Below are 20,769 nucleotides of genomic sequence, written 5' to 3'. Positions count from 1 at the left end.
CAGCAGTGCCCTGTGCATAGCAGTGATGGAAGACACTCAGGTAGAAGCTGACCAACATCTACACTGTTTAGAGGTAACTATGTGGGTGATAATGTTCTAATTAGTTCACTCAGACTTTTTTTTTTCAACTCACAAGCCATCTGTTTGTGCAGAAGTGTTGGAGTTTAATGCTCACCCACACAGTATGGACTCAGTAGTGGGTGGGTGAATGAGAGCATTAATCTGAACAATATCACTAAGATTCTGTCTAAATTTTTTTAGTGGTTTCACAGCCTTCATTCATTATTAGCAATACAGTGTTTTGTCGAAATGTGGTAGGTGACAAGTTAACTGAATATTACCAACTTTTGTGTTTGCCATATAAATATTTACTAATACAGTGGTCAATACTGAGTGAACAGATGATGACCTATGGTCCTGCTATAAGAGAATAAAATACTTAATTCAGAATTCTGGTTTGATGCATATTTGAAATACAGTTTTTGCCTAGTTCAAGAGTCTGACTCATGACTGTTTTAATACCAAGAGTGGTGGATACAGTAAAGAAAAGGTGAATATTAGTCAGTAATATAATCAATGCATTTTGTCTCATTTCAGCAGAATAGGCCCCCCATCCTCTCCTACAGCAGGAGTGAAAGAAGAAAATCCTTCTGTGCTGGCTGAGAATTGTTTCAGGGAACTACTGGGACGAGCAACCTACGGAAATATGAATAATGCTGTCAGACCAGTTTTTGCGTAAGTTGGAAATTTGTGGAAGATCTTAAGAGGTTTTCTTTATTTCATCCTCAATTGTGTTGCATTAAATTTCTTTCTACTTTTCAGCTCAAAGGTTTCCATTCACATTTCTTAGAAAAGTTGCCCCTCTTCTAATCTCTTTGCTGCTTGTGTGTAAACTTGAAGGCAGTTATGGAGGAATGCTTTACTGATTTTTAGAAGTGAAATCCAATAATTTACATGAGTTGTTGCTTCAGCTGGCCTTTTGATTTTTTTTCAATGTGAAACTTTATCCAAGTTATTAATGTCCCATAGATAAGTGTTACAATCCATGGAGAGACAAACCAAGTAAAATAGAAGCACAAAGGAATACTGTGCCCTGTAAAGTTGCAGTTTGTGATTTCCTGACATTTTCTTCCAGAACCTGTTTCAATATTCTTTTAGGAATATATTTAACAGCTCATTTAGGAATGAGTGGCACCTATGCATGCAGTATGCACATTGTGCACAAGAGCACACAGTACAAATTATGCCTGATGTATTATTAACACTCAGTGATACCACTTTCAAACCTTGACTTTTCCTGGTGATGAGGAGACTTTCTTGCTTTTTCTTGTAGATTTTTCAAGGTACATCCCAGGTACAGGAATACATTCTCTTAAATGGCCTAGTTCTTCTTACCAAGATTAAGTATTTTATTTGTACACTGAAAGACCTTCAAGTTACCAAAAGCCATTTTCAAGTTACTAGTGTTAAGAACAGAAATTGCAAATGAAGATAGATAGGGTTGGTGTGAAAGGCAGAAAACATTTGTAACCCCTTGTTTATCCTGAAAATACATTGACGGCAAAGAGCTCTACCATTCCTTTACTTTCTGTATGTATCTGTTATATCAACCTGATGGAAGTTCCTGTTGCAAAGTTGAGTGTTTCATTAAAAAACACTAATTCTTTCCTAGATTTAAAATTTACATTCCTCCAAAATACCTGCGATCACACTGAACACCTAGGTACTAAACAGTATGGATGTACTACTTGGTACTGTACTGCAGCTGCTTTCTTTCCACATCTCTATTTTTTTGTGGGTTTATCTCAAAACTTTATCATCATTTGCAGCGATTTCAGACTTTTGAATCATTTTAGTATCAGGGATACAAATAATTCCTGATTCCACAGACTAGAGGTAGTGCTTGGTTTGGGATTTGAGAAGGCATCATAACTACTTTTCCTGTGGCTAATCTAAATCTGCATCTCTGAAGTATTATTTCCAGCCTGTTTTCGTTTCTTACATGCTATGATTGTAAGGAGCCAATTGACTCCGTGTGCACCTCAGCATGCCACATGCTGCATTTATCACCAAAATGAGTAGATAATGACCAATTACTCAGAATATGTTGTCTGTTCTATTAATAGTTTTTGTAGTCACTATTTTTGTGTTTCACTTCAAAGAGAAATTTCCAAATGTTTCTTTTTAGAAAAGACTGCTGTAAAGGTTTAGTATTTTTGAAGAGCATGATGCAGAAAATGCAATTTCAAGCTATTTCTCTTAACAAAAAGGGAGTGCTTGATGTAATCAGCTTCACTTTGTGAATGACAGAACAGTTCGAATGAAAGTTTGAGATGGTCTGTTGCACTTTATCAGATTGAAAAACCTGACTTAGCTTCTGATTACAAAACAGTTTCTTCTAACAATGTTCAGCTATTTCACAGCTTTTAGGCAAACTGGAAATATAGATAAGGTCTCTTATTACAATGTTAACAAGAAGGTGCAGGTTCAGTTCCTCACCTGAGGGCTTGCTTCATGTGGCACTGCAATATCAGGCAACATGCTGCCACTTCTTTGCAAAACTGAGAAAGCAGAGCTGCTTGCATCATGACACAGGGTTTATTCATTGATTGAGGGGTTTAAATACAATGAAGATAGTAGAAATCAGAAGTCAGTCTCCGGGTATAGGTTTGGATTGACATTAGTTCTCCTTGCCTTAGACAGAAAATCTCCGTAAGTTATAAGTGTCTACATGCAGTAGCTAGAAACTCTCAAATAATAATTTGTAATAAAATCTTATAGATCAATCTCACTAATTGCTTGATGAAAGTCAAAAAATACTACATTAACATTACCTGAAAAAAAATTTTATGTTGTGTCAACAGTCAGAAGCTATTGGGGTATACTTAGCATGGATTTGCAAAGGTGAATAGATTAGACAGATTCAGAAAGATCCAGAAATCTGGTGAAACTTCCCAAGTGTAACAATTGCATTTCCATTCTTGTCTGTTACCACATAACATGTGCAGAGGTTTGCAATATGAACAGACTGGTGTTGAGTATTCTTTCAGCAAATATGATGCATGAGCAGAATATTTTATAGATTCCCATACATGCGTGCCTCAGTTATGCTTTCTGATCCTCAGTATCAATTTGTCATGTATTACTTTAAGGATTACTTGCATGTGTGCACTGAGAAAGAATTCAGTGGCTCGCTCCCCAGAAACTTGTATTATTGGTTCTGCTGTTCCTTTGAAACTAATTGTGCACATTTGCTATATATATGCACCAGATATCAGTGGAAGAGGCAGAGTTTGTCATTTTTTAATCCAGCAATACAGTGTTTTTCAATCTTTATTAGATATTCTTTTTTGAAAGAAATGTAATTTGAAAAAAAAAATAAAATAAGAGTTAAAGTGTGACGATTTTAACTGAAGTAAATATACCATACTAAAATACCCTTTACTATCTTCTGCAAAAACAAAACTACATTGAATACACTTCTTATGATCAGTAAAATACTTCACCTACAGGAATCTAATCCTGCTGTCCTTAGGAAGAAAATTCCAGTATACAAAGCATGCTGCCCATTGAGCTGTTAGACACAGCTTTAACCAAGACTGTGATCATCATCTTCCCCCTGGCTGCTTCCCAGCAGTTCATCTATGTGGAGCAGCTAATACTTGGCCTTCCTGGCAAAATAAAACTGTATGTCTTGTTTAGAGAGGACTTTGTTGTTGTTGGTAACATGATATGGGATGCAGTTGAACATAATCTGCCTGAATGGATCTTTGGGGCAGATGAGTAGGAACTGTCAAGGATAAAGGAGAACACATGCTGCCCTGAAAGATTAAAGGATCAGTTCCAATCACAAGATAGTGGAGAGTATGATTTTCCATTTGATAAGACAAATAAAATACATTAGCTAAAATAAGCTATCATGTACAAGATATGATGGACTGTACTGGAATGATACTAAGAGATGAAGAAGACATGAAGACACAAGGACCACTAAGCCTTGGAGGATTTAAAGGAGTAATTTTGTTTGGTTTTCTATCCCAAGGCAGGATTAAATATACCTGTGCACAAGAATGGCAGCTATCCCCAACAGGTACTGGAATTAGATATTTAGCAATGCAAATCTGCTGTTGTCTTGGCCAGCAAATACCTTTAAAATTCCTAACATTCTTTCCTCTAGGGATTTCTGTTAAAGGTATGTGATGTGTCAAAATGGCAGAACTTGTTTTTAATCTCTGCAATGGAGTGCAAGATAATTTAGGGCACAGGAGTTGCTTTGTGTCATCTGGTTTAATCAGCCTTGAAGGAGACCTGTGTACACAGCTGACTGGGCTGGGAGCAGCTGCCTGGTGAGGGAATTGAGATCTCCAGATTCTAGCCAGAATAAGTTACACCATCCAGCCAGTCCTCCTGTATTCACAGTGCTGACTTCTTTCACCTCTAGGGCTTTTGAGGTTGCCATTTCAAGCAACTTTATATGTTTCCTAAGTTCTTGGAGGAAAGGGAGAGCAGTAATGGTTCTGTAGCTGAGATAGCTGATTAGGAACACAAATTCAGTTTCCATTGTAAAGATTTTTGTTGATTTGGCATGTTTGCTGTTCATTGGCGAATTTGTTTGTGGATTTGTTTTGATTTTTTTAAAAACTAAATCATACCAATTAAAATGCATCCAAAATTGCCTTTTATTCAACCTTCTAGACTGAAAAACAGCTATTTTTTTATGGTTTTTCAGTGATGCAGATCTCTTTTTTGCAAAAATGTGTGTGCCCTAGTCATAGCTTTCAACGTTTCTGCTTAAACAGAATTTTTTGTATTTGCTTGAAACTCTGATAATTATTTTTATTGTTTGTTGTTTCCTATTCCATTTAAAGAGAAACTGGTACATTTATTATTTGGATTTTGTTTTGATATTTCTTGCAGTAAGTGTTAAAATGCTCCAGAGCGTAAAGGCATATACACACGAAGAGCAGCTCGTTTTTTTTTTCCATATATTTTATTTATGAAGCCACCTTGAAGACAAAAATATTTCATAGACTTTCTTTTATGGATGGAGTATTCAGCCCTAATTGTTTTGCAGCTTGTAATTCAAAACAGCTTATCTTCAGTAGAGTAGGAATTTTCAAGGCATTACAACCTTCAGCAGATCCCTTTCATGTAAATAAGCATCTAATGTCACAGCACTCTGTGTGGAAACAGAGTATTCTTAACCAGATATGTCTGGTGTAACTAGGTTCCTTAAATTTCTGGAACAGGAGTTTCTGTTCAGCCAAATGTTTAGTGATCCCATCCTAAACCTAGAAAACAAGTGCTTTTCTGAAGTTCGAAATTTCTCACCTAGTTCGTAAGTTATTTTATAGAAGTTTTATGTAAGTAAATAATCCCTTTGAGGTGAATTTTGAGAAAATTCTTAAGATACCATTTATTATACCTGCAGAATGTAATTATTTCATTATGTCTTAATTTTTGCTTACAGGCATTTAGACCATCATAGGCTGTGGGATCCTAATGAATTTGCTGTTTCCTGCTTTAAAATCATCATGTATTCGATACAGGTAGGATTTCCTCCTGGATGTTTTTTCCTTGCATACATGTTCCAAGCACATGAGAGAGGTTTCAATGCTCATCTCACCACACTAGTGGTAGACAGTAGATGAAGTCAAAGAATCCAAAAGATCTGAGGGAGGGTAGTGGGGTGGTCCTTCTCCAGAACAAGGAGCAGGATAACCATGCTGCTGTGACACTGTGCTTGACAGAGAAATCTCTCAGGTTGGTTATTTCTCTGTGCCAATACAACTGTGCTCCTTTTTCAACCCAAGTAACCAACTTCACATGCAGCTGTTGTGCTGAGGATTTTTAATAGTGGACAGCCTGTGTTGTGGCCTTAAGCTGAAGGAGAGAAGGTAGAGAGATTGGATATTAGGAAGACATTCTTTACCAGGAGAGTAGTGAGACACTCTAACAGCTTGTGGCTGCCCCATCCCTGGAAGTGTTCACAGCCAGGTTGGGTGGGGCTTTGAGCATCCTGGTCTAGTGGAAGGTGTCCCTGCCCAGGGCAGGGGGCTTAGATCGAGATCATCTCTAAGGTCTCTCCCAACTCAAGTCATACTATGACTCTGTGATTGTCTGTTGTAAACATCAAGGTAATATTCTTTGATTGCATCAAACACAGATGCCCAGAAGATAAAAGTGTAAAATTCCAGGTTTGTGGGAGAAAGCTGAGTTTTCTCAGAATTTACATCAATGATGCTGAATTCTTTGAACTGCAGATAGCTGAGTGAAGGACCACTTCATGTTTCTATTCCAAGTGCTTGTAGATGTTTCTGGATATTTTAAGACTGAGCTTTTGTACAGTGGGCTGGCTGAATGAACCTGTATAGCTTCATTTCTCATGGCAGTTTCTTGAATCCATATTTAGTCATGAATTCATTGTAATTTTGATAAATTTCTGAATGAAAATGTTGCAGAGTGGGAATATGGTCATGTCCATAGCTGGATGGTGCATGAGCTTATTCTTGTTAAAGTCACTGATGAAGATTTTCTGTCTGATGTTAAAAAAACATGTCTGTTTTTTTAATAGGCACAATATTCCCATCATGTAATACAAGAAATCCTTGGACACCTTGATGTCCGCAAAAAGGATTCACCACGAGTTCGTGCTGGCATTATTCAGGTTCTTCTAGAAGCAGTTGCAATAGCAGCTAAAGGATCAATAGGTAAGTTCTATTAAATTAAAGGCATCAGGGCAGAGGATAAATTTGCTCATTTTCACTGTGGTTTCAGATTGATTGGAAACATTTTGAGAAGGTTTTATGTTGTTTGTTTTTTTTTTCCTTTGTGCTGATAAAATGTGTGAAATCTTACTTTGTTTACAATTACTTCAAGCATATGTACTTGGTTGTTTGACTCTTATGTAATCCTTTGCATTGAAAAAATGAGTGAAAAAATTATGAAAGGCAGGTATTTCTGTTTGGAAAGAAGTAATGAAGTCTGAGAGAGCTGTGCATCACCACAAAATGTCAAGAGCAGTGTCGCTTGAGAAATTTTACCTTATTGACTCTAAAGCAGCTGAAATTAGGTGAAATATATAATTTAAAATGAGTATAGTTCCTTGAAATAAGAGTAGTTATGAGGAGATATACACTCTAGTCCTCTGTTTCTGATGTTCTTTGGTGTCCTGCTGAAATATTATTTTGCTTCATTAGCTTGAGCCTGAACCTGTCCTTCTTCTTTGTATTAGCCCTGCTTGCATTCACAAACTTGTGAAATCTTTTACCATATGATCAAAAGAGCTCATTATTTGATCCAATGTACAGAAGTTCAGGGGCAAGTACCTGCAATTTAATCAATTATTGATGCTTAATTTCAGCAACCACTCCTATTTTGTATCTGAAACTTGCATGGTGCCCATTTGCACTTGTCCCACAGGACAGGAACAATGTAGAAAGAATGTGAGAAATTTCATGGATCAAGATAAAGACAGTTTGATGGGTGGAGCAAAAGCTGCATGCACAAGGAAAATCAGGTTACCTCCATCCTGGCCAGACCCAGTAGTGGCTCATAATGGATTATGCATACATACCTGATTGTATTTCCTGATTCCAGGTTAATTTCTAAAATATCAAGGTGTAGGCAGACCTCAGAAGTTTATCTCTAGTCGTGATGCCTCAAACACTTTATTTCACTTGGTTCTCTTCATCATCCTTCTCTCATTACTTGTGAAAATGGATTGAAAAGCCCAATTTTAATTTTCTTCAGACATCTCCTCCTTGACAGGTGCAGTCACTGTGACTTCTTGTTTCCAGGCCCAACAGTTCTGGAGGTTTTCAATACCTTGTTGAAGCACCTACGCATCAGCGTTGAGTTTGAGCTGGGTGACAGGCACAGTTCAGCAGAAAGTGTCACTTTAAGCACAAGCTCCAAGGAGAGTGATGAGAGGATTGTCCAGAATGCAATTATTCAAACAATTGGTGAGTAATACAGATGACACAGGCTCACTTAAAATTCCTCCCCTTTTCCCCCTTCCCCACTGAGATAGTATGGGGCCAGCTTGAATCATGAAGGAATATTACTGGGTGTGGTTTCTCTGATTGTGTTTGTCTCTCATTCTCAGGCTTGTTTTGTGTGTTTGATTTCTGAAAAGTTTTTCTTTTAAATGTTGGCATATAGCCAAGAAATCTTGTCACATAAGCAGGATGAACTTAAAATTAATTTTAGTTATATTATTACGTGCCTCTTGAAATGTAGAAATCTCTACCTTCAGTAGAACTTCTGTTAGTCCTTCTATGAAAATCACTGCAAACAGTGGCATACAGCAATACATATTTTAGTAGGTACTACTTTAAAATTGATAGATATGAATGTTAAACATAGTAGCAACAATGACACCTAATGGCCAGTTGTGCTACCATGACTTAACTGAAGTACTTTAATGCATAGCACTGGAAATTATTTTCTTCCCCTTTCTCAGATTTTCCCTTTATGATAGCAATGTTGTATATTGGGGTGCATTTATGAGATATATTCCTTTTCTTAAAGAACAAGGGGGACGTAACTTAAATGTTGTTCACTGATCTGTACCTTCACTTGCTTTGAAGCTTTATAAAGCAGTAACAAGTATATAGTAGAGTATTTCTCACCATTTCAGTAAAACTCCCAAGTTAAAATGCTAAACCCCCACCAAAAAAAAAAAATCCCAGAAACCCCACAAACCAACCTTTTAAAGTGAAGCTTCTTTCTACTGAAGTTAATGTTACACTATTGCACAGTAATAAAATAGAATATTTTCTATTTTATTGTTGGAAGGGACACATAAGGATCATTAAGTCCAACTCTCTGCTCCCCCCAGGCCTGCTTCAACTAAACCATGTGCCTGGGAGCATTGTCCAGATACTGCTTGAACTCTGTCAGGCTTGGTGCTGTGACCATTTCCCTGGGGAGCCTGATCTAGTGGTCAACCTTCCTTTCAGTGAAGAACATTTTCCTAATGTCCCATCTGAACTTCCCCTGATGTAATTCCATCCCATTTGCTCATGTCTTGTCCCTGGCCACCAGAGAGAGATCAGCACCTCCTGTTTCACTGCTCCCCTTGAAGGTGTTTGATGTTCTTAGATGGAGGCACCCAAAGCATGGACTTGAGGAGGGGCTGCAGAAGTGCAGTGCAGATGGGACAGTCATGTCCTCAGCCAGCTGGTGATACTGTGCTTGGTACACCACAGGGCACAGTTGGCTCTTTTGGCTGCCAGGAAGCACTTGAATCACACTGGACTTGCCATTAACCCAACACCCCTGATCTCTTTCCATGGGGAGTGTTGGGAATGACAGTATTATCTCAGTTCCCTGGGTGCACTGTGCTGTACCCACTGCTGTGGCTGTGCTGCCATAAGAGCAGGGCCCAGGCACTGGGATGGCAGCTGTTCCCATTGGAGCTGTGTCTGGGCAGCTGCTTCAGTTGTGGTGGCTGCAGAGAGGACAGAGAGAGGACAGGGACTTCTGCAAGTGGAAACCATTTCTCCCTGGCTGAGCTGGCAGAGCTGCAGTGCCCTTCCTGCCAACTGATGTTAGCACTCCCTAAGAGATACTTCTAAGGCAGGGAAGATGTGTGTGTGCCTGACATTTCTCCTGCCCTGCCCAGGCTCCCTCAGCCATTGTGGCTCTTTCTACTGCCTTGAGGTTCCCCTGGTCCAGGAACCCTCCCTGTACCCTGTGCTGGAATGCTCCTCTTCCCATAGTGCTGGCATGGAAGCTGCTCACCTCATCACTCCCCAAAAACAAAAATACAACAACAAGCAACAGTCATAAAATACTTGTATGTCTCTGGGATTTCAGCCCCCTCACTTGTAATATTGGAGACTTAACAGACAGAAATAACTATACAAGTTAGTAGACTCCAGATATTTAATTCTTAAATTGTATATTTAGGGGAGGATAAAATTAGAAGGTTTTACTATTCAAAACTATGAGTATTAAAGTGAGTGTTTATCAGTCACTTTAGTATGAAAGTATCATGAAAAAGACTGGATAAAATCATTCAGCAAAAATAAGTATGAGATTATGCCCTAAAATAAATCATATGTTTATTCTTCATCTGTTTTGACTACTGTCAATATAGTCCTTGTATTTAAAGGCTTTTCTTATAAAGAGAATGGCCCTGTGTCTCTTTTTCTTATGTGATTTTCTTCTGGTTTTATTTAGGATTTTTTGGAAGCAATCTCCCAGATTACCAGAGATCAGAGATCATGATGTTCATTATGAGCAAAGTACCTGTTTTGGGGACAACTTCATCGCTGGATCCCAGTAACCTTGGGTTTGTATATCCTACATTTTAAAATTTCAAATTAAAAATCTAAATTTTAGAATCCTAATAATCAAGAAGTGAAAAACATTAAGAAAAGTGAAATGCAAATTCTCTCTCCTTATGGCCTGTATTAAATACTGTGCAGAACCAAGACAAGCTCAGTATCAGCAATATGTAATCACCCTGCAGACATGTTACTGATAGGAATTACCTGATTGGAAGGCAGTTTATTTTTCACTAAAACACTCTGTCTCTCTGCATCTGTACAATTTTTTGTGAAATTATGTACTTTATGGTTGTTAATTTCATAGCTTTTTATATATGAGTTTTGAGAATGTGAGGAATTCAATTATAAATACATTTTTTTCAAATAGCTGCATAATATACAAACTATTTTTAAGTTGGTTTTTTTTTTAATTCTATACAAGTTGACTTCAGATTAAGAAATAATTGCATAAATGCAAGTGAGTTTTGGATTTTCCCTATGTATTTAGAAATAGGAAAAAAGCTATAAGTGGGCTCATTTAATAAACCCACAATTTAAAAGTTTCCCTACACTGAATGCTTTTCCCTGTAACAGGAATAATTTTGTTTAGAAGACTGCATTTCCTCAGTATCAGGAAGTCACAAGCTTTTCTTTCCAGATGTGCATGGACACTTTGCACCACATAATCCCCTGCTAGATTAAGTGATTCCCTACTAGATTAAGTAGGAAGTCATTGTCATTCTCCAGCTTCTTGATAGCTTTTCTTGCAGTATCCCTGCAGCATGGGATGCTATTCCATGGAAGATACAAATCTGTGCCAGTTGTCATTCACTATGGAGGTATTTCAAGAATGAGTCCATATGAAATTCTCTGCTTGGATTAACAGTTAAGGGTGGTGGTTGATGTTTTTTAACAGTTTAGTTTTCCATTTTTGGGATTCTATGTAAGCATGTGCCTGAGCAGTGTGTTAGTATGAAGTGCATATGTCACTTTGAGCAAAGGCTTTCTGATTGCTGATAGTCTTGCATTACTTAGAATTTTGGTTTCAGCTACCTAAGACATTTGAATGATACAGCCAGGATTGTAGCTTATTAAGGTAGAAGCTTCCAATGTTACATAGAGGCCAACTTTGGTGAAGAGGGTCTATCTTCCTTTACACTAATGGCCAAAATGACTTGTACCCTTTTTAACTTTCCTGAAAGCATCTCTTTGAATGGAGCAATTTATTCCAAGTGCACTTTTATCTCCTAAGATCTTGCAAGAATAGGGTCTGTATACCACTAGCTGTTTGACTGCTTTTAGTAGCTGCAGGAGGGAAATGAAAACAGATGGACAGGTTAAGTACTGTTCATGTACCTACCTGTGATATGAAAGCTGAGGAGTCTCTTCGTTTTTCTTACTGATTTTGCCAATAAGTTTTTTCCAGTCTCAAAGTTTTGGGGTCTGACTTAAAGAAGTGTCCATGTCTCTTAAAAGACTCAATTGCATTTTAATCTGGAAGAAATTTTCAGTGCTGATGCAGTGAAAATAACATCAAACTCATAGAGATTTCTGAGTAAAACATAAAGATTTATATCTGCTTCACATATGCAATTTAATTTTTTCTTCAACTGCATGTGCTCCAATTTTTAAGCCTTCCTGTAAATGTGTTTTTCAAAAACATTTAGTTATTGCAGCTCAGTTGGAGATATTTTCTATTATATATGATCCAGCATCCCTTTCAAGGTTCACTTGTCAAAAATGAAAATAATGTCTAGAGTAGAATAGTATTTTAAAGACATGCAAGAAAACTTAATTTGTGATTTTTTTTTTTCCCAATTGTAGAGATTTGGGAACCAGGAGGATTCAAATCATGTTATTGAGATCTTTACTTATGGTAAGCCTTCTGTGATCAGCATACTATGTTATAGACACACAGTGTTTCACTTTATGTATCTATTTACATATAAAAGTACAGTATAACAGCACTGGACTATGAAAACATACATTCTTATTGCATAGACCTGTAATTCTATTGTGTAATATTGTGAAAGCGTTTTTCCAATTTACATTAGAAGCAGCACAAGAAATACGCCTCCACCTCTTAGAGCACTTGAGTGAATGTCAGTTATAATTGGATCTGCAGATCCAAAAGAACATCCTAGAATAGGTTGAGTTCTGCCAGCAATGCTGGCAACATCACAGTGAAATCACTTTCATCTCTGAGCTTGGAAATGTGGTAATTAGTAGAATGGCCAATATTTTTAAAACCATAGAAATGGATACCTCAGACATTGTTGTTCCTTCCAAATGTTTCCTAAGTTTCTTGTAAGGTGTGATTGAACTTTTTATCACAAATATATTTTTCAACTGTAAATCTTCAAACAGTATTTCTGGAAATAGACCCAGATGGTAAAAATCAGAAAGTGGGTAGTAAATGAGGCTCTTGCCAGTAGAATCCTGGCTTGTTTTGTTGCAGAAGCTGAAAACTGTTTAGTGACTCAAATAGGGGAATGATTTTGCAAACTAAAGCAGAAGAATATCCTCCTGGAAAATGAGTTTCTGTCCCTGCTTTGACATGAAACTTGAGTGTTAGGCAAATAGGTTAAACCATTCTTGGCTTGTCCAATCTGAAACGTTAGGCTCTAATGTGCAAAAGATCTGGGAATTCAGAGTTGCAATTTAGGGATAGAAAACTTGTTAGGAAGGACCTCAGGTAGTCATTTTGCACATTGTCTTCATTGAACATAGACTCAGGTATGTCTAAACTGTTCTGACAATATTCATCTCACCAGTATTAAAATTCCATTTAAACAGGTAAGAATTGTTCTAATGATTTTGGGTGCTACATAGCCTGTAAGTATGCTTTAAGGGAGTCAGAGTGTACACATTGAAGGGATTTAACATTTTGGACACTGAATTTTGGTTTGCATCTCTTTTAAAATAAGGAAGAAAACTCCCATCATGGCACAAAAATGTCAAAATCATTGTTCTGATGCTTAATAAATTAGTCATTGATAAATATGTGGAAAAAATCCAGCATTGTATGTCATTCATATTCTTTACAAAGAAATAATATTTCATAACATAATTAGTCTGTTGTCATGCATACACATCTGCACAGGCAGATAATTTAATGTTGTATAGGCAGTTGAAATCTGGCACTTCAAAAGTTTGCACTTAGATTTGCAGCCTTGTTGCTTTTGTAATATCAATCATTTTCCATTTTCAGAGTGATTGATCAGATACTTCCTGTCCCCTGGTGCTCCTGTCAGCCACGTCCCTGTGAACCCCTCAGTTAAGCTGTAGGCACCCTGCTCGCTCAGTGTCATGGTTTAACCCAGAGGCACCAGGGACCACCCAGTCACTCACTCATTCTGCCTCAGGGGGATGGGGAGAGAACCAGAACAGTAACAGTGAGAAAAGTGGGTTGAGATGAAGACAGTTCAGTAAGTAAAAAAAGGAAACCAAGAAAAACAAAACCAAGAAACAAGAAAAAGAATTAATAATAACATGAAACAAAACCCCCACCTAAAATGACCTAATTGCTCGCCACAAGCCAACTGATGGCCAGCCAGGCTCTGAGCAGTGGCAGCCCTCACAAACTGCCTCCTGTTCTGCTGCTGAACATGACACATTTTAATATGGAATATCCCTCTGGAGGTGTGTAAGCCCTGCTCAGCAGTAGCCAGATCATCTCTGTGTTACCAGCACTGGTTTGGTCACAAATCCAGAACACAGCAGCACTATCAAGGAAATGATCTCTGCCAGCCAAAACCAGTTCAACACAGTTCACATGTAAAAGCTGCAAGGGTATGGAATATATATATATAAAGAAGATGTAAGTCTTAGATGAAAATATTATTGCATTTATTATAATTAAATTTGGAATTGTTTTGCTCCCCTCATCCTCAACTGTTTATATGTAGCCAGTAATACATATTGAGATTGTAACATTCTAGTAACCTCCATTTTAAGGGGTGGTAAATTTTAAATATTTCTGACTACTATAAATGTTCAGCTAATTAAAATTTGAATTAGTAGTTAGGAAGAAGTTTACTTTTCTTTGTGTACCTGCAGCGTTTGCTTTAATTAAAAGTAATTGAATGAGACAAGTCAGAGGTAGTATTAATTTTTAAAATAACACTATGGTACCAGATTTCTAAGAAAGTGATATTTGCTTACTTCATGTTTTGCAATAAAGTAGTATCCATAAATCTTTAAGGTGTACATGTAGGCCCTGATTTCTCATATTTTTATTTCATGTGAGCTTACTCTTCCATATGTGAACAGTTCATAACCTGAAATGGAAAAATCTCTATTGTAATTATCAACTGGAATTACTATCAGCCTCATTTTATGCCCTGAAACTTTTCATAGGCATATTGAAAAAAAAAAAATAAAAATAGTAAATCATACCTTTATTTTTTGATTTGGGGTGTGTTTGTAAAGAGAGGATTCTGAAAAAGACTTTCAACATGAGGGACTTAATTTGAAAAATGTGTGCTAAAGTCCTTCCAAATTCATACTGAGGTCAGGAATTTTCGAAATTATTACAATGCTTCAATTTGAATCTACCTTGTGGATGCCAAAGCAAACCCACTAAAAAGTGAGTGACAGCTGCAGTTAATTCCTAATGCAGTTAATGCAATAATGACACATTAATTTTATTTCCAACAATGAACAGGTGACTTCAGGATACAAAGCCACAACAATAAGTAACGCACTTCCTCCCCCCTTTCTGGACCCATTGCTGTCTCCTTCACTCATGGAAGACTCTGAGCTGAGGCAGCTGGTCCTGGAAGTCCTGCACAACCTCATTGATCGGCATGACAACAGAGCCAAGCTCAGGGGGATAAGGTAGTGCTTTTTATTTATTACCTGCTTGGAATTCCAGTTCATTACCTGAATTACAGACAGGTACTGTTGATTTTTAAATGTTTTTGCTAATATCAATTATTAATGTACTGTTTTGGTAGATGCACAGTGCTCAGTGTCATTTATTTATGGAAAGGGTTTTATGGGTAAGCCTCAGAGCACAGTACCTTAACTATCCACTACAAATATCACAGTTTAGCTGTGTAGAAGACAGAATTTTATTTTTATTTTATGGAGATGAAATTACGTGATTGTCACAATTCTCTTTCTGGTGCTCTCTCTTCAACTGAAATTTAAATATCCTTTCTAAGCATAGATAAAACTTAATGGGAGTTGGGTCAAGATCTGTTTGAATAGCTCCTATATTCCACATTCTCTTATTTTCCAACTTTTTTTTTTTCTGAAACAACACATTTCTTTCATTTGTAGAATAATACCAGATGTTTCTGATCTAAAGATAAAACGAGAGAAGATTTCAAGGCAAGATGTGAGCTTCATGAAGAAGGTAACAGAATGAAACATCACTTTTCTATTTGGAAATAAGTAACTCAACCAGTGGTTTTGGTTTTCTTCTACAGCTGTAGTTTTGCAAAGCTCAGTTTCAAATTATCTTAATCAAGTTACAGTGATTTCAGTGTTGAAGTGTTCTAGGTACTTGAAAGATGATTCCATGTAATAAAATTTTAATTTATATCTTCAGTTAAAACCTTTATATGCGTGAAATTAGAACAGCACATGTCAAAACCATGATTCTGAAAAGATCTCCCTGTTGTGAGATCCCTGTGCAGTATTTAATTTTTGTTCAGTAGTAGTTTTTCACTTTTCTGGCTTTTATTTTGCTGTATTTTTAGATAATTTTGTATTTAGAAATCTTTTTATAGCTGTGGCATAGGGACTAACATCTTGTTTTAGGTAAAGATGTCAAAGAAAGTTAACTTCGTGCAAAAAAAATCTATCTTCTTAAAAGATTGTTTTCATGGGACTTTGTACCAGATGACTTCTCAGTATATTTGGTTCTAAAAAAAACCCAGTTTTTTTAGATGATTACTTACATGGAGTGAATTGCTTACAGTAGACACCTTGGGTTTTATGGGGGAAAAATGCATAAAGCTGTTATTGTGTTCTGTCATTCCTGACTGTGGTTTGTAGACATGTAAGCAAAAACCAGAAAATACTGAAGTAGGCCAAAATGTTGCATATGTAATAATATGAAAGCTAGAGTTGTACAGCATTTATGTAACATTGCAAGATAAATATTCTTGCTAAGTTAGTACACGTACAACTGGAATAATCCAAATATCAAAAACAGTCCAACATTGGCAATTATTAGTAATATGTCTTCTAAAAAGTGAATTAAAATTTAATTTATTAATTTAATATCTAACATTTAAAGCAATTTGGGTAAGTTGTATTTTTCTAGATGAAAGCTGTAGCTGTCAAACAAAATTCGAATTGTTAATATTGATCTGAAAAAAAGGGCAGAAGATGGAGAGATTCTTCACAGGTCAAGAAAAGATCATACATGCTTCTAAAAAATATATTAACCCTGGGAAGTTAAGTCAGCCAATGCTTATGTGTATGATACTGTTTCAGGTGCATATCTTAAGTGTAATGTTACTCACCTGCTGTAGGTGTGCATGTTAGCAGCCTGCTCTTCCCAGATGCTCTGCATAATCAAAGGAGAGGGATGAGGCATCTCCAGAAGTTCATTAATACCTGGACAAGCATTTAGGCTTGTTCGATGCTACAGGGGGATCCTGAGGCAATTGTGTATCATACCCAAGTGGAATGGAACCAAACATAGGCACAAAACCCCTTATCTCAGACCACTGCTCAGTTTATAGCTATCTTTTATTTGAAGGGAAGCATTTAACTTCTTGCATTTTCCAGTGTTCTAGAAAGGTACATACTGAGAAAATCCACATAATCATTTATTTTCCTATTTGAGAGCAGTTCTTTATCGCTGGGATAAAACCTTTCATTATTTTTATTTTCTGAATATACTGGGCCTTTAAACAGCTAACCTTTATTTTGTAGTAGCTTCTATGCTTTGTTAATAGTTCTGTTTCCCTCTCTTCTAAATACAATGTGTATTTGAACAACTCTTTGATTTTAGAAGTAATGAAAGGACAAACAATGTCATCATTATTTCTTAAGTAAATACATCTTGTTTGGAAAAGAGAGGTTGAATATCACTTTTCTTCCTCCTTTTAGAGCTGAATTAATATGTCTAGAGGTATAATACATCTTGAAAATTAATTGTGTCAGCTGATACAGACTTGTACCCCCCCCACAGATTAGGAATACTGGGGTGGTACTGAGCTCTGCGTTCCATACACCACCTGCTGCTTATCCTGTGTTTCTTGTGTTTGCATTTTTCTTTGGAGTTGAGGTAATAGTTTCTTTACAGAGATTTGGTTAGGCACAATGTTATGAGGAGGAGAAAGTCACTTTTGAAGTGGAGTCTTTCATTAAATGACCTGTGTTCTTCACTAGAGCTGCAGCCTCCCTGCACACATTGGTAAATGAGCACTGCTCTCCTTCTGAAACATCTTCTAGCAGAATTTTTTCTTGGCTTGTTGTTTGAGGGGAGTTGCTTAATGAACAAATTTGATGTCTTCACAAGGATAACACTTGGAGCTCATCAGTTACTCAAATGTTTTTGAGAATATTTCAAGATTACCTTTTGGTTTCTCCTTTTCATAAATGGGCAAATATTTTTTCTAATATTTCAACAGGAAATTAATTCCAACATCTGATACTGTGCAGTAATCATGCAATTCTCTGTATTATCTTCTCTATCTGTACCTTTGTGCATAAAACAGAACAGTACAATGTTTATAAAGAAGCTTTTGATAGAAACTTGAAGTCAACATGATTAATCATGTACTTGTTTGTGTATGTACGTGTACAGATGTATTTTATCCTTTTTTATTTTATTAATTTTCTTAATTAATCTAACATCAAAGTTGGCCCTGTTTGGAGTAGAGAGCTGGACTAGAAGACCTTCAAATATCCTTTCTAATCCAAATTATTCTATTATTTAATACCCACTTTCCCCTTTATGTCTTTCATAGCACGGTCAGCAGTTGTACAGACACATCTACTTAGGCTGCAAAGAGGAAGACAATGTCCAGAAAAACTTTGAACTCCTGTTTACATCTCTAGCTCTTACCACAATTGAACTGGCCAATGAAGAAGTGGTTATTGACCTCATTCGATTAGCTATTGCCTTGCAGGTATGAGTCTATGTTGGGTTTATTGACTGATAATTTATTATCATTTAATTGGAGATGCAAAGAACTTGAAGAAATTTTGTATATTGATCTTCAAGTTGGAAATCTCATCATTCAATCTGAACTTGATTGATCACTGAGGAAGTGCACTTTGTATGTACCACTTAATAATGGGGGAATTTCATCTAATCAGTTTTGTAACAAATTTCCACAACATGTGCTGTTCAGGAAAAACAGCAGATGTGGAAATTTGTTGAAACATTTCTTAGAATCACTGATACTCATTAGCAGATTGACAAGGTGTTCTCTCAAACTATGATCTTGTGTTCTGTATAAAATCTATGGACTGTCTGCAACCAGGGTGAAAACTTCTGTATAATTCATCGGTTGGAAATAGTTAATAAACCAGGCTATTTAATCTTACCTTAGAGTAAAATTCTGTCAGTGTCTTAGGCTTTATTCCTTAACACTTCCTTAATAGGTTCAAATATTAACTCATACTTGCATAAAGTCCTCAGGGAAACTGGATGACTTACTAAGTTTATCTGTATTGAAATCAATAATAAAGTAGTACTAACATGTGCCCTGGAAATTTGATGAAATCAGGGCCTGTATTCCCAGTTCAGTCTGTCATTAACCTTACTCCCAAATGTGCAGCTGTGTTATAAAACATCTGAAATGCAGTGTGCATCCTTAATTTTAAACTATGTCATTGAACCAAATCCTTAATTTATTGAAATGACATTAGGAGTTTTACTAGAGCAAAAATAATGCACTCTGAATAAACACAGAGGTGCTAATGTGCATTAAATAATACCCTCTATTGTGCTGTATCTGTGGTTCACACTGGTGATCTTTATTACCAAACTACTCTTTCTAATTTTCCTGAGAAAATGCTATGATCAAGAGGTGGTCAGGATAAAAGACTACCAGTCATTAACCTGTACTTCCTGTCTGAGAAGGAGAATTTTGAGTTGAGTAAATTTATTTCTCCTCATAATGGTTGAATATTTTAAGCTCTCTAATTTCAGATCAATATATTCCTACTTCAGGAGGAAGCTAAAAGACTAGAATTTTAATATGAGAGATACCAAATGTTAAGTAACATTAGATAAACATATGTCAAGTAGTGTTACCACTGATAATTTTGACTTCCATATATTCAGGACAGTCTGTTAACTTTGGGAAACATGATGCTACCCCTTATATTTCAGGACGTTGCCATCATCAATGAGGATAATCTGCCAATGTTTAATCGTTGTGGTGTCATGGCACTGGTTGCAGCATATCTAAACTTCCTGAGTCAGATGATTGCAGTTCCTGCCTTTTGTCAGCATGTCAGCAAGGTAACACATGGTTAAATAATTCAGGTCACTTTAGAACAATACACAGTCTACTGTAAAATCAGTAGATAACTTGTGTCAGGTACTTGTTTGTGGTGTTGATCTCCCATATTTGTGTCCACTAACATTGTTGTGATTTTCAGTCTCTCATGGCATTGCTTGCTGACTCTTAAAATTATAAACAAAATAAGCTTCTCTCAAGGTATAGCATTTTATTTTGCTTATGGTACCACATATAAATGGCCAAATCTCCATCTGGTATAAGACTTTACAACCCCACTGTCTTTGGTAAAACTGTATTGACATGCACAAGACCATGAGAACCAGATTTTTAGTCTAAAGGATGAGAACCACAGTCTCTTTCACTGGTTAAAAGAAATCCCAGATGTCTAATTTGTGTTGAGGTGGATGTTAGTGACGGTTAGGTATTGATGGAAACAACTGTGGAACTACTCCATGTGTACTATTTGACTTGGGTTTTTTTTTCAGGTCATTGAAACCAGAAGTGTGGAAGCAGCTTATTTTCTACCAGAAACAGTTTTCAAAGACAAATGCAAGTAAGTAGATACAAAATGGGAATGAGTAGACAGCAAAGTCCCTATTTTGCTATTAAAAATCATACATCATTAAAAAATGTTTCATATGTGAAAAAAACACATTTTATGGTGTTCTGGACAGGCAGAAGAAATTTAAGCATTAAAAGCATGTATACTTATAGGGAAAAAAAGTGGGTTTCAGGCTTTTTTATTGTAGTCAGAGACTTTTATGCACAATAGGATGCTCAATGTGCTAACACAGCAAAATAAACACAGAATGGGTGAGGCTGGAAGGGATCTCAAGGTCATCTGGTCCAAGTCCCTTGCTTAAGTAGGGTCACCTAGAGCAGACTGTCAGGACCACATCCACATGCTTTGGAATATCTCCAGGGATGGAGACTTCACAACCTCTCTGGGTAACTTGTGCCAGGACTCGGTCACATTTGCACAAAAAAGTGTTTTCTGATGTCCAAACTGAACTCTTTGTGTCAGTTTGTGCCCACTGCCTTTGGTTCTGTCA

General features: G+C 36.7%; 1 protein-coding gene across 34 annotated transcripts in view; it reads left to right on the top strand.

Annotated features, from left to right (window-relative positions):
* EFR3A (EFR3 homolog A) overlaps positions 1-20,769 on the top strand; it is a 76,878-nt gene that overhangs the window by 41,452 nt on the left and 14,657 nt on the right. For 20 of the 34 annotated variants that reach the window (XM_086878870.1, XM_086878946.1, XM_086878996.1 and 17 more), the window contains 11 exons: positions 598-735; positions 5,471-5,549; positions 6,575-6,710; positions 7,800-7,964; positions 10,189-10,300; positions 12,102-12,153; positions 14,944-15,116; positions 15,564-15,639; positions 18,212-18,373; positions 19,585-19,716; positions 20,203-20,270. In XM_086878870.1, the coding sequence (XP_086734996.1) occupies positions 598-735; positions 5,471-5,549; positions 6,575-6,710; positions 7,800-7,964; positions 10,189-10,300; positions 12,102-12,153; positions 14,944-15,116; positions 15,564-15,639; positions 18,212-18,373; positions 19,585-19,716; positions 20,203-20,270 (1,293 nt within the window). The remainder of the gene's footprint in view (positions 1-597; positions 736-5,470; positions 5,550-6,574; positions 6,711-7,799; positions 7,965-10,188; positions 10,301-12,101; positions 12,154-14,943; positions 15,117-15,563; positions 15,640-18,211; positions 18,374-19,584; positions 19,717-20,202; positions 20,271-20,769) is intronic. The other 14 variants (XM_086878901.1, XM_086878973.1, XM_086879028.1 and 11 more) reach the window with 1 other exon arrangement.

Source organism: Cyanistes caeruleus, chromosome 1 (assembly GCF_971803275.1).
Source record: "Cyanistes caeruleus chromosome 1, bCyaCae1.hap1.1, whole genome shotgun sequence".
NCBI lineage: Eukaryota > Metazoa > Chordata > Aves > Passeriformes > Paridae > Cyanistes > Cyanistes caeruleus.
Note: the sequence above shows the minus strand (reverse complement) of the source record. Positions and strands in the feature narration are given on the sequence as shown.